The sequence below is a fragment of the Monodon monoceros genome, unplaced genomic scaffold, assembly GCF_005190385.1.
Source record: "Monodon monoceros isolate NGI ecotype Baffin Bay Population unplaced genomic scaffold, NGI_Narwhal_1 Super_Scaffold_12, whole genome shotgun sequence".
In the NCBI taxonomy this organism is placed as follows: domain Eukaryota; kingdom Metazoa; phylum Chordata; class Mammalia; order Artiodactyla; family Monodontidae; genus Monodon; species Monodon monoceros.
The window spans coordinates 69,959,009-69,971,852 of NW_021703768.1; the positions used below are offsets into that span (position 1 = coordinate 69,959,009).

At 32.7% G+C, this 12,844-nt stretch overlaps 1 protein-coding gene across 3 annotated transcripts in view; it reads left to right on the forward strand.

Moving 5' to 3' along the window:
• RASA1 (RAS p21 protein activator 1) overlaps positions 1-12,844 on the forward strand; it is a 109,086-nt gene that overhangs the window by 43,237 nt on the left and 53,005 nt on the right. For 2 of the 3 annotated variants that reach the window (XM_029218939.1, XM_029218940.1), the window contains exons 2-5: positions 6,803-6,955; positions 7,944-8,079; positions 8,690-8,760; positions 12,479-12,596. In XM_029218939.1, the coding sequence (XP_029074772.1) occupies positions 6,803-6,955; positions 7,944-8,079; positions 8,690-8,760; positions 12,479-12,596 (478 nt within the window). Of the gene's footprint in view, positions 1-674; positions 2,680-6,802; positions 6,956-7,943; positions 8,080-8,689; positions 8,761-12,478; positions 12,597-12,844 lie in introns of those variants that run through there. The other variant, XM_029218941.1, reaches the window with a different exon arrangement.

A 12,844-nucleotide genomic window follows, 5' to 3' on the forward strand; every position in this document is an offset into this window, starting at 1 on the left:
GTGTGTGTGTGTGTGTGTGTGTGTGTGTGTGTGTGTGTGTGTGTGTGCGCGCGCGCACGTGCACGCATGTGTGTGTTTGTAAGGATAGTTGCTGATATTTTAGATTTGGCTATAGTCATCTTAAGGTGAAGTTTCTTAGCAGGTACTTGGTAACTTAGGCCTGAAGCTTAGGAGGAAAGCCAGCTTTAGGGAGAACAATTTGGGAATTATCCTCATAGAGAAGTTATAATTTGAGCTGAAGAGATACTGATATTTCTATGAGTGAGAGGAGAGAAATAGAAATTTCTGAGGGGAAAAAAAAAACATAGAAAATACCTTAATTTTAGGATGACTTTTGGCTAAATTGCATAATCTTTTCACCTTATTTAAAAAAATGTTACATAGGAAACACATTTTGAGAAAGCATAGGGAGAAAACCTATGTCTAAAACAGTGCCTAAACATAGCAGGTGCTTAAAAAATATTTGTTGAATGAATAAATGCAATTTGTCTGGGATATAGGGGACATAGGAGAGAAAAATGGACTTACGGTGGAGAACTTTGAGTGCTGTGTTCTAATGCCTGCCCCCCCCCCCACCTTGGGTTATTGCTGGGAGCAAATGAGTGGATAGATCTGAGAATATTTTGAACTTTTAAAATGTTCTTTGAGATACATTTCTCTTTGAGGTACCGAAAGAAGTTCAGCAAGTAAGGTTATAAATCTAGTCTAATTCAGAAGGTTATATTCTTTCCATATTATCTGATAAGAATTAGGCTTGCAAAATATATTTTGAAAGTTTAAAGTATTCTCATATTCCCATATCTGTATATGAATTTTTTTTGACCTTTGCTTGTCTTTACTTTTTCCCTCTGCCAGTGACATCTTCCTCACCTTCTCAGTCCCTTGCTTTCTCTGAATTAGTTGCTACTTGGCTTGTAGGTTTCCGTTTAGCCATCAGTTTTTTCAGGAAGTGTATACTAAAATGCTAAGACTGAAGTTTTTCCATATACCCCCGCATTCTAGTACTTGCTGTATCAGATTGCAGTTCCCTGATTTGTCTGTGTTCTCCATGAGACCTATGTCGTGGAGTTCTGTGGTATTAACTTGTTTTTCTACCATGTAGCCCAATGCTTGACACATAGTTTGTTGGAGATGGACGAAATAAAAGGCCATGCCAGACTAAAGTTTGCTTTTCAACTTCAGATTCAGTGTTTTAAAGGTATGTCTTAAAATACAGGTTAAGAAATGTTATAGTTGCAGTAGGTAGCCACTGAATCACCATACCCTCCAAAGTTTTAGATTGAACATTGTGAAATTAAACAAAGTAAAACAAAACAATCACAGTGTTTCTCTTTAAGTAGAAAAACTACCCTTCAAGATAGTTTACAACTATGTTGCAGTAATGCATTCATTGGACCAGATGGTCACAAGTCATTTCGTTGCCCTCTTTTCATGTACTTAGTTACTGATATGACCCTGTAATTGTTGAAGTTCTAAGAAAAGGTCAACTGTAAGAATTGGTAGTTTTTTTTGAGAAATGAAATTTCACTGATATAAGGGCTAGAGGCTGTGAGGTAGGAACTGATGTTAGCCTCGGACTAGTAAGTATTGTGCTTTTCCTTTTTTTTTCTTTGTTTTTTTAAATAAATATGTTTGATTAGTGTATAACATTTTTTGGAGAGGGTGTGGCTCTTTCTACTCTTCATTATCTGTTTTCTAGGGTGATGGGAGTTAAGGTTAGTGAGAATGAGACTATCTTGGTCAAGTGTACTTCAATATAAACTTTTTTTAAGTCTTTACTGAATTTGTTACAATATTGCTTTTGTTTTATGTTTTGGTTTTTCGCCTGTGAGGCATGTGGGATCTTAGCTCCCCTACGAAGGATTGAACCGCACCCCCGCGTTGGAAGGCAAAGTCTTAACCACTGGACCACCAGGGAAGTCCAATATAAACTTGTGATTGCATAAGCATTGTGTTGTTGGTCCCACCTTTAGTATATTAGTCTTTCAGTAAACTGAATTTTTGGGTGGATGGACATGTAACAGTGTTGTTTCTTTAAAAAATACTCCCACAGAACTTAAACCTTCTTTGGACCCTATAAATATGTTACCTGTGGCAAAAGGAAATACAATTTCCTTTCTTAAGCTAATTTGATCTGAGATATGTAACTAAATGCATAGACAAACACACAGACATACACACATACTTCTTATTTGCCTGAACACACAAATATACTCAAGATGTCAAACATACACATGAATATTTCTTAAGTAATGCAGTTGGTCTAAGGGGCACTATACCTCTTATGCTTAGTCCAGTGGTTGTTCAGGTGAATTTACTAGTGACCAAATTTTAGCCTGTCTGCATAACAACGTGGGGGAAAAAAAGACAATAAAATCATTTACTATAAGGTATCTTTACTTTGCCTTCACTTTAAAAAGTCAGTTTATTTTTCTTGACCACCAGCTCAGACTGTATGACTGTGGGGACTATGTTAGTTAAAAAGAAATATGGAGAGCTTCCCTGGTGGCGCAGTGGTTGAGAGTCCGCCTGCCGATGCAGGGGACATGGGTTTGTGCCTCGGTCCAGGAAGATCCCACATGCTGCGGAGAGGCTGGGCCCGTGAGCCATGGCCGCTGAGCCTGCACCTCCGGAGGCTGTGCTCCGCAACGGGAGAGGCCACAGCAGTGAGAGGCCCAGGTACCGCAAAAAAAAAAAAAAATAAAAAAAGAAATATGGAGGTTTCAGGCGATTTATAGTAGTTATAGCAAATGTTTTTAGTATATGTCTTAACTAGACTGAAATAACCAATTTAATTTCAGACAGGACAGCATGTGTGAGAAAATATGATTAACATCTTTGAGAGTTACAGAACAACTTTAAAAGTTCATGGTATGATCAGGCACACAGAGTTCCAGGTAATTCAGGTGACAAGAGATTGTTTGGCAATTAGATTTCTGCACTTAACGTTTCTCTTTGAGAACTTCGGTGCCTGTCAGTGACATAACTAGGAAGAAGAGCATAGTGGAAAGTAAAAGTGATCTGCTGGGAACTTCAATTTAGTTTCCTTTTTAGACAAAGGAAGCTTGTTGATGGTAGTGCTATTTTAATTGTTTTCTACTGTAGTAGACAGTTTCCATTTAGTATTGTCACGTTAGTTTTAAATAATTGTGTACTTTGAGTTGTATCTGTCTATATTCACACCAGGTTGCTTTCTCATTGTATAGATTTCTATATTATTCTACCTGATTAGGAGAGACTAAAAAACACAAAGGCCCTCCCAAGGCCCCTTAAATATACTGCACCAATGTACAACATGTTTATAAAAACATTCATGTGATTCCAAATTTAAAAGTAAAATGATTCCTGCAGCTTGTCCAACTTGTCTCTTTTCTTGTTGACTTACTTAATACGTAGTTTCATCTTGGATGTTTTATTTTAGATAACCTGATTGTGTAGTGTCTAAGAAAATGAAATCAAGAGACTCCATATCTGTCTGTAAGATTTCGCAGCCAAAAATTGCAAAACTAGCTGAGAAAAATGTATTTACTTCTTAAATTTCCTGCTGTTTCTTTTCCCAGTCTTCCTTGAAAGAGAGAGAGAACAAGAGAGAGGAATAGTTTACTTTTAAATAGAACATTAGATATTTTATTATTAATTTAGGCAAATTTAAGTCACAGTATCTCAAATGCATATTGTCTTTGCCATTCCTCCAAAGAATATATCCACATTGGGGAAAGAGTGGGGCTATTTGAGGGTTTCCTTTTAGAATTGCCAGAAGTGGAAGAATTTCTAGTTTATGAATACTTTGGAGCTTCCAATGTCAATTAATATGTATGATCTGTTACTGTTCAAAAAAGGCACTTTGGAAAAAGAAATTTCCTCTTAAAAATCAATGTTTTAGCAGAAATGAAGATTGGTTTCTCCTGTTCTCTTCCCAAAATTAGATGCAGTGTAAACAGGACTGGAAGGTAGGAAGATAACAGAGGCTTAGGTGATCTAATCATCCATTATGCAACAGTATAAAATTTGATATTTTCATTGATGAAGCTGAATTAGCCCCATAGTCTGTGTATACTGTATATAATTTACATGTATATAATTTTATATGTATTAGTTCATTTATAATAATATCATGCAGCCTTCTATGAACCAGGTACTGTTATTATGTGCCTTTTTTAGATGAGGAAACTCAGGCTAAGAAATTAAGAAATTTGCCCATATTTGTACTGCCAAGTGGCAGAGCTAGGATTCAAACACAAGCAGTGACTCTGGAGTCTTTACTCTTAACCATTATACTATACAGCCTATATAGTGCTTTTTCAGTTTTGTTTTTCTTTGAAGGAGCTTAGGACAAATATTTAATGTGTTCTAAGGTTGAGATGGAGATTATGTTCCCTTTTTTTTTTTACAAGTGATAGTAATGAGGTACAAAGTATAGAGACTTGACCATAATTATGGAGGTTTCTGATTAAGTCCTAGTCTCACCAGTCAGCTTAATCTCTTCTGAAGACGTCTAGGAGGTATCAGTGCAGCCATCCTATCTGTGCAGATATTTAAAATATTCTTGTTAGTATGATTCACCTTGATAATTTGAAGTGAACAATAAAGATAATTCAAGAAATTCTAAGTTTTGATTAAGACCATTCAGTTTTTTCCTAGAACAGCTGGAGACTTGTAACAATGGAATGTTTTGAGGATCACGCTCAACTACATATGTGCTCATAAGCCTATTATTGGATAACTTAATTTCAGTTTATAGTCATAATCAAGAATTGACATGTTTTACCTAACGCGTTCAAAACTTAAGAGTTTTGGGCATAAAAGGAATTACTAATAATCAGGAAACAAAGTTGTTTATTAAGATTTATGTCTCTGTCTTGAACTGAATACCAGTTTTAATGCCAGAATCTTATAGAAAGTACATAGATGTAAAAACTGAAAATCACAAATATATAAAAGTCTTTAGTCAGGTATTTATTATAAATTAGTTATTGTGTAATGCCTCATGCACCTTTGTGTATCGTCTTATGGTGAGTTCACAAGATGAATGAGATTAAAAAATCTTTTAATCTTGACATTTTGCTTAAAACACACCAGAAATTTAACAAGTATCAAGTATACAAAAATAGGTACTTTGTTTAAAATTGTCCTTAATTTTGTCTTTGTTCAATGTGTAAATCTGCTCTGTGGGTTAGCTCCACTACTTAAGGTAATAAGGAATATACCAGCTTCACATTCCAAGGTTGTCCCATATATTTTCACAGTTAAATAAACTTCTAGCCTAGAATTTCAAAATATTGTCCTGATCATCTACCATTAAATTTTAGCTCTTCAAGGAACTTTTAATGATCATTGGTCCAAGCTTTTCCTATTAGAATTAAAAAAAAAAACAAAACTACAAACAGCTCTTAAAAGCTAAATTTGCTTGTCAGTAGCCTCAAAGACAGTGGTTGAACTAGACTAGAATTTTAGAGGAATGCAATGTTTATTGTTCTTTCCTTTCTTCCTCTAATACTAATGGTTTACAATTATGTTTTTTTCTATTGAGTTATACTGAAGCTTCATGATTGTTTTTCATCATTTATTTTATTTCTGTCTTATACACAAACTGTCAAATAAATGGGTTGGGTTTTAGAAGAAAATTAACAATAATTCTTTGGGGAAGTTCTAAGTTGTTTTTTTTTTTTTTTAATTAAGGAGTCAATGTAAGCTTTCATTACAGCAATCTTACAAAAATAGTCGTAGTTCTATTATAGTCTTGACTGTCAACTTATGGCTAGATATTTAAGTATATCAATGTAATATGAATGTTTATTATTTTCCTCTGAATGTTTCAAGTTAGACAAGTACCAAAGGAAAGTGTAAAAATATTTCATAACAATTACTTTGTAGATTTGTTACCATGACCATATGAAAATTCCAGTCTGTTTCTAAGTGTGCTTCTGTTTATATCAATCCATGTGGCTTTTATAGGCGTAGATTGGTAGTATGGATAATGCTAGAGTTGTAGCCATGGTATAGCCAGTCATTTAAGCAAATCATCTAGTAGTATGGTAGGTAGAAGATAGTTAAATTGAGAGCAGGAAAGTTAAAGGGACAAAGGTATTATTTATTGGCTTGGCCAAAAAGTTCGTTTGGGTTTTTCTGTAAGATGTTATGGGGAAACCAAACGAACTTTTTGGCCAGCCCAGTATTTCCCACATGTTTGTTAAATAAATGTGAAGAGTTCAAATGCGTGGTTATGGAATGGATCATCTTAAGACAAAAGAGAATAATCAGCTTCATATTGAAATAGGAAATTAGAATAGCAGCCTTTAGACAGTGTCATTCTGTTTTTCTATTTTAGGACACAAACATTAAAATGGAATAAAGTTTTATTTTCTCCCAGGTACCATGTGCCTTGTTATATCAAGTCTTGGTTCCTTAGTATATAGAGAGGTAGTAAATGAACCATTTGTTTCCATTTACCCATCTTACTCTCATTTTTCTAGGTAGGCATTAGATTGTAATAAATGTTTTTATCTTGAACAGGTAAGACAGTCCTGGAGGTAGAGAGATGGGCAGAAATAGAAGAGGTGAATATGTGAGGTGATTAGACCTGAGCTTATCGAACAGATTAAAAACTGAGTAAATGAATTATTTTTGAGAGACTGAGAAATTAAAAACAATTGAGTTAAAATTGGAATGACTGGTTCAGAGTAAAATGTAAATGTCTAAGTTACATGTAGGTATGTAAAATCTGTAGTAGTATGTTTTTCAACTGCCAATAGTAATTTTATGGTTGCTATTTTTATTCTAATCTCTTAACCTTTTTTCTTAGGTGGTATCATGGAAAACTTGATAGAACTATAGCAGAAGAACGCCTCAGGCAGGCAGGGAAGTCCGGAAGTTACCTTATAAGAGAGAGTGATCGGAGGCCAGGGTCCTTTGTACTTTCATTTCTTAGCCAGACAAATGTTGTCAACCATTTTAGGTAAGTCTTTATTCCTATTATGAGGCTACATACTGTAGCTATTTTGCTGTAGTATTCATAAATATACCTGCTTTAGTGACATTTAAATAATGGAGAAAGAAATGTGTTTTCAATTAAATGATTTAATAAGTGATTTAGAGTAGATACTATTGAATGCTTACTTTTTTTTAAAAAACAGTATCATTGGACTTTTTTGTGCTAATCATAAGTGTAGTTATCACTTTTAAAGTATAAAGAATTACAAAGAAACTTTGAGTGGTAAAGCAGAGACAAAGGAAATGTATACTTTCAGACCACAGAGTAACAGAAAATATAGAAACAGTATTTTAAGAGTGCAGTTTAATTCATTTTAGCTTCACTGTTCTGAAACTCTTTGCATTCATTTCAATTAAACAGGCATCGAGATTTTCAAGTACAGATATCAAAGTCTGTATCAATATATTTACATATATTATTGTCTTTGATTTCATTTTTGTGGGAGCCATTGAAAAAAAATTATCTAGTGCCTGTAAAGTTAACTGATAAAATGTTTGTATACCCTTAATTTTCAGATTTTAAAATAGACTTTAAGAGTACTGTCATATCACGTGTAAAATGTGAAATTATTATTATACTCTGTAAATATTTCAAGAGATCTGTAAACTACTTTTAGCCAAAGAAAACTAATTAAAATTGCTATTTTGTCTTAAATATGGAAAGTAAGAAGAGTTATCTGAGGATGGATTTATAAATATTTTAATGAATTATGTAATTGAGGATTATAAGTCAGATATGTATTTCATATCAAATGCATACATATATCTTTTCAAAAGAAATAACCTCAAGTAATTTGCATATGGTGAAGGTATTAATAAGTGGTATTTTAATATAAGGATGCAGATAAAGGAAAAGTATGAAAATTATCGGTTTATAATTTATATGGAACTTGGTCTTAAAAATTGGTTATAAAGGTTTTTGTTTTACTGTATTTTTTTTCCTGTACAAATAGGATTATTGCTATGTGTGGGGATTACTACATTGGTGGAAGACGTTTTTCTTCTCTGTCAGACCTAATAGGTTATTACAGTCATGTTTCCTGTTTGCTTAAAGGAGAAAAATTGCTTTATCCAGTTGCACCTCCAGAGGCAAGTAAAATATCTTTCAAAACTTTATTATTTCATTTTACTAATGGGTTTAGCTCTTGTTCAGTTTCTCGTGACGTTTATTGTAATATAATTCAAGATTTAATTCTGGTTGTACTGTCAGACCATAACTGGCAACTTCTTTAAAAAAAGAAAGTAACTTTTCTGTTACTTTGTATTTAAGTTACTAGATTTTTTTTATCGTACTGTATGGTGATACCCTAACAAATATTTCTGAATGAATGAGGAGTAATTACTGATATCATAGTGCTAATGCTGAAGTTGCTGCAAGATTCTGAAATGTCTTCTGTATCATTGGAGAAAGGTTGCTTTATATGTTGCGTAGTGTATTTAAAATTAAATGATAACTCATATTACCTGATTAAAAACATATTGGTTATACTGTTAAAAGAATTTCTGTACAAACAACAACAAAACAAGATGAGCATTTCCAGGGTTTGGGTATTTAGAGCTTCAGTAAAAAATAGTTTGAATGATCCTACAGAATTTATAATGTGGAGTTTTACTGGCTTTAACTTTGTGTGGACATACCCAATTTGACTTTGACATAGAAAGGTTATCTTTTGTAAATCAATTTTTTTATGGTTTCTAGCCAGTAGAAGATAGAAGGCGTGTTCGAGCCATTCTCCCTTACACAAAAGTACCAGACACTGACGAAATAAGGTATTTTATAATATAATCTTGTTTATAGGCATTTGAAACAGGCATTTGAAAGACTGAAAATTTGTTGCTCTTGGACTAGGAAGGTTTTGGAAATTGAGGAAATAGCATCCAGCAAAGCATGCCCTTAATATTAAGTCCATTGTTCCTGTCCCCCTGTGTTGGCTTATCTGTTCAGACTGTGAATTTGGATCAGAGAGGCCACAGTAAAGATGACAGGAGAAATAACTTAGCTTTCATTAGACTATCTGTGACAAAGTGAGGAGAGTTCTTATATATAATTTGTTTTTATTATTTCTATAGAATTTGATTTATTATATAATTGGATAATTATTATCAAATTATCTGTATCTTTCTATAAGTTTAGCTTTCTGATATAAAATTTGTTTATTATTGGTAAAATGTTAAGGCTACTTTGAATAATTACTGATTCTGAGTTTACAGCTTCTCACTGAAATCAACAGCAGTATTTAAAATGTAGTGATAACTTTTGGGAGGTACTAAAAATTTCTGGAAATATGGTATTTTAAAAAACAAAGATTCAACTATCTGAAATCTCCAAGTAGGCATTCCATTTTTATATGATTGTCCTCAAAATAACTTCTCATTTAGTTCTTATTGGCACACGTTTTTTTGTGATCTAAGCTGGAAAAGCCAGCGAAAGAAAGAGAAGGGAAAGAAAAACAGCACTGAACTGCAAATTCGGGAATTTTGGGTAATTTGTAAATTCCCAGTGGGATCATCTAGGACAGCAGCTCTCAAAGTGTGATCCATGTAACCCTGGGGATCCTTGAGATCCATTCAGAAGATTCATAAGATCAAAACTATTTTTATAATAATACTAAGACATAATTTGCCTTTTTCACTGTGACATTTACATGATGGTTCAGAAGCCATGGATAGTAAAACTGCTGGTGTCTTAGCACAAATCAAGGCAGTGGTAACAAATGTATATCGTTTTTCACTGCCCCATGCTTGCAGTTAAACAAAAAAAGCCAGTTTCGCTTATGAACGTTCCTGGTGAGACAATAAAAAATATTTGTTTTATAAATCTCAACCTATGGCTACACATCTTTTTAATATCTTTGTGATGAAATGGGACATACTCATAAAGCACCTCTACCGTGTACCACGGTTCAATGTCTTGAGGAAAAGAGGTGCTTTGAGAGCTGAACTAGCTGCTTTTTTTTTTTTGTGCACATCATTTTCACTAAGGAGAATGGCTGACAGGCAAATTATGGTTATTCAGACTTGAATATCTGACTTTTTAATTTTTTTAAAGAACAAAGTGAATCTGTTACTTCAAGGGAAATAACTGGCAGTATTTGTTGCCAATGACAATTTGAGCTTTCGAGGAAAAATTAGTATTTTGGAGACCCTATATTTGCCATCAGGAGTTTGACAGCTTCCTAGATACTTAATGACTTTTCTGATGAAATGTGCTGATATTGAAGAATGTGATGTTTTGATACTGTATAATGTGTTTATATCTGGATGATCTGCACAGCTCAGTGAACCAGTATTTTCTAAATGATCAATGCATGATGTTACAAAATTATGGCTGGGTAAAAGATCCATTCACAGTGCAAAATAGACCAATAGAGGTTATTAGAATGGTACAGAAAGTTCATTGATACATAGTTTTAGATTCCACATTACAACCAAGCTCCAAGAAAGTACCACTAGTCAAGTTTTGGGGTTAATGTAATAGAATATCTATAATTATCTGAGAGGCTATTAAAATACTCATCCCTTTCACAACTACATATTTGTATAAAGCCAGATTTTCCTCATATACTTTAAGCAAAAAAACGATATAGCAACAGATTGAATAAAGAAATGGATATGAGAATCCAATAGTTTTCAGTTAAGCCAGACATGAGATTTGCAAAAATGCAAGGCAATAACATTCTTATTAAACTTGTAAAGATTATAATTATTTTTCATTTTTTATGTTACCATGTTAATAGGGTATATTATTATTTTAAAAGGAATTAATATTTTTAAACATTTACATTTTAAATTCTAATATGGTAATTATCAATAGATATAATCCATGTAAGTGAATAAATGAAAGCCTGTTAGGGTATCACTTTTTAAAACTGTGAAGGGGTCCTGAGAGACCTTCCAAAAATTGAGTACTTCTGATCTAGGAAGATGAAAATTTAAACAAGAATTAGAATGACAGAAATATGTATGAAGTTATGAGTCTTTTTAAATTTATATATACCTGAGAAGTGTGTTGTTTTTTTTAAAAGTAAAAACATCTGAAGATTAATGAGATTTAATAAAGCACTTTAACCTGTTTTGAGGAAAAATGCAAAATAATGCATAATTAATCTTAGGATTATGATGTTTCTGCCAGTAAGCTTTTTATTTTTCATGTTTTTGTTTTTTGCATCATAAAAAGTTTGTAGTATAGAAACAAGTCAAAATTTAAAAAAAAAATCTTAGGACTGCTTTTGACCAAAAGTGAAACTTGTCATTTCTCATTTTTCTGACTTCTATTTTAATGTATTTATTTAGGTGGTTGGTTCCAGAAAGGAACAATTTATGCTTGGCTAAGTGGTAATGTCTGCCCCCTTTCAGCTAGTGAAATACTGGTCATTGTTAAGAGTCGTAGAATCAAGGTAGAATGCAGTATTCTGTGCTTATTCAAAAAGAGTGCATCTGAAGCATCGTGTACAAGTTTTTATCCTTGAACTGGTCCAAGTAACAGTGAAGCTTCAGATATTTTAGAGAAAAACAAAGTTTTCAAAGGTATGAGAAGAGATTTACTTACTATAACTTTGGTTTGTGAATATTAAGACTTAAAGGAAAATTTATTTTAAAAATACATATATATTACAGATAGGGATATAGATACAGGGTCAATGGTAGCATCCAGTCAATCTTAAAACCTTCAGCACTCAAAGGCATTTGTTCAAGCCTAAAAGGAAAAGTTCAAGGAATTACTGATGGTTTTATATTGATGACATACATCAACAGCTTTTTAATCCTGTGATTGTGTGGAGGTTGAAAACATCTAGATTCCAATTAAAAGAAACTAGATTGTGTATACATCCCTCCACTCAGGTATTGGTAACAGAAAAAACATGCATGCATTCTCATTATATATACCCCTTGGTACCACTTTCGGAGAAAGAATGCTATACTTGTTGGACCATGGATAGCTGAGTGAATTAAATAAACCCTAATGTTTTTTTATGAGAAAAATGTTACTCTCATAAGCATCTGTGTGATAAGGCTAATTATGCTTATTTAAAATAAACTTCTAAAGTAACCTTATCTTGTATATGTGGAATGAGTTAATAATATTTAGTTTATGTTTATAATTTTATGTCTAACCTATATCTGAAAGAGTAATAACATTGAAACTTAAATTTTAAAGTTGTTTTCTTTTAGTTACACCCCAAAGCCTGTAATATTTGTATAATTACTGTTTACATAAATTCCAGTTTGAATCTAACAATAATCCAGTGATACAGATAGTATAGGTACCGTTATTAAACCCATTTTATGCATGTCTAAATTAAGATTCAGATAAGTGTCTTTTACATGTAGATGATGACAGAAACAGGACAAAAATCTAGAGTATTTGACTTTAACCCCTTGCATTTTCCAGTATCATATTATCTCTGTGAGGTGGTACATAATCAATTAAATTTCCATGTTTAAAAATTTTATTTAATTTTAATAACTTCATAATTGCTATTTTCAGTTTCTTAAAAGGAGATATGTTCATTGTTCATAACGAGCTAGAAGATGGATGGATGTGGGTTACAAATCTAAGAACAGATGAACAAGGTCTTATTGTTGAAGACCTAGTAGAAGAGGTGGTAAGTTTTGTTCTTTTCTTCTCCTTCTCAGAATTCTAAATACTTTTTAAATTTTGGAACTTGTCCATAATCAGGGAAATTAGCTATGGATATATTTCTTTTATGAAAAACCTCAATTCATAAGTACAAGTAATTTTTCATTAAAACGTATTTACTGTTGGTAATGCTATTTATTTGTAAATAGCACAACCAAGCTAGCATGTTTTAATCTGTGGTTGCCAATTTTCAGGATGTTTTCATGAGTTTCT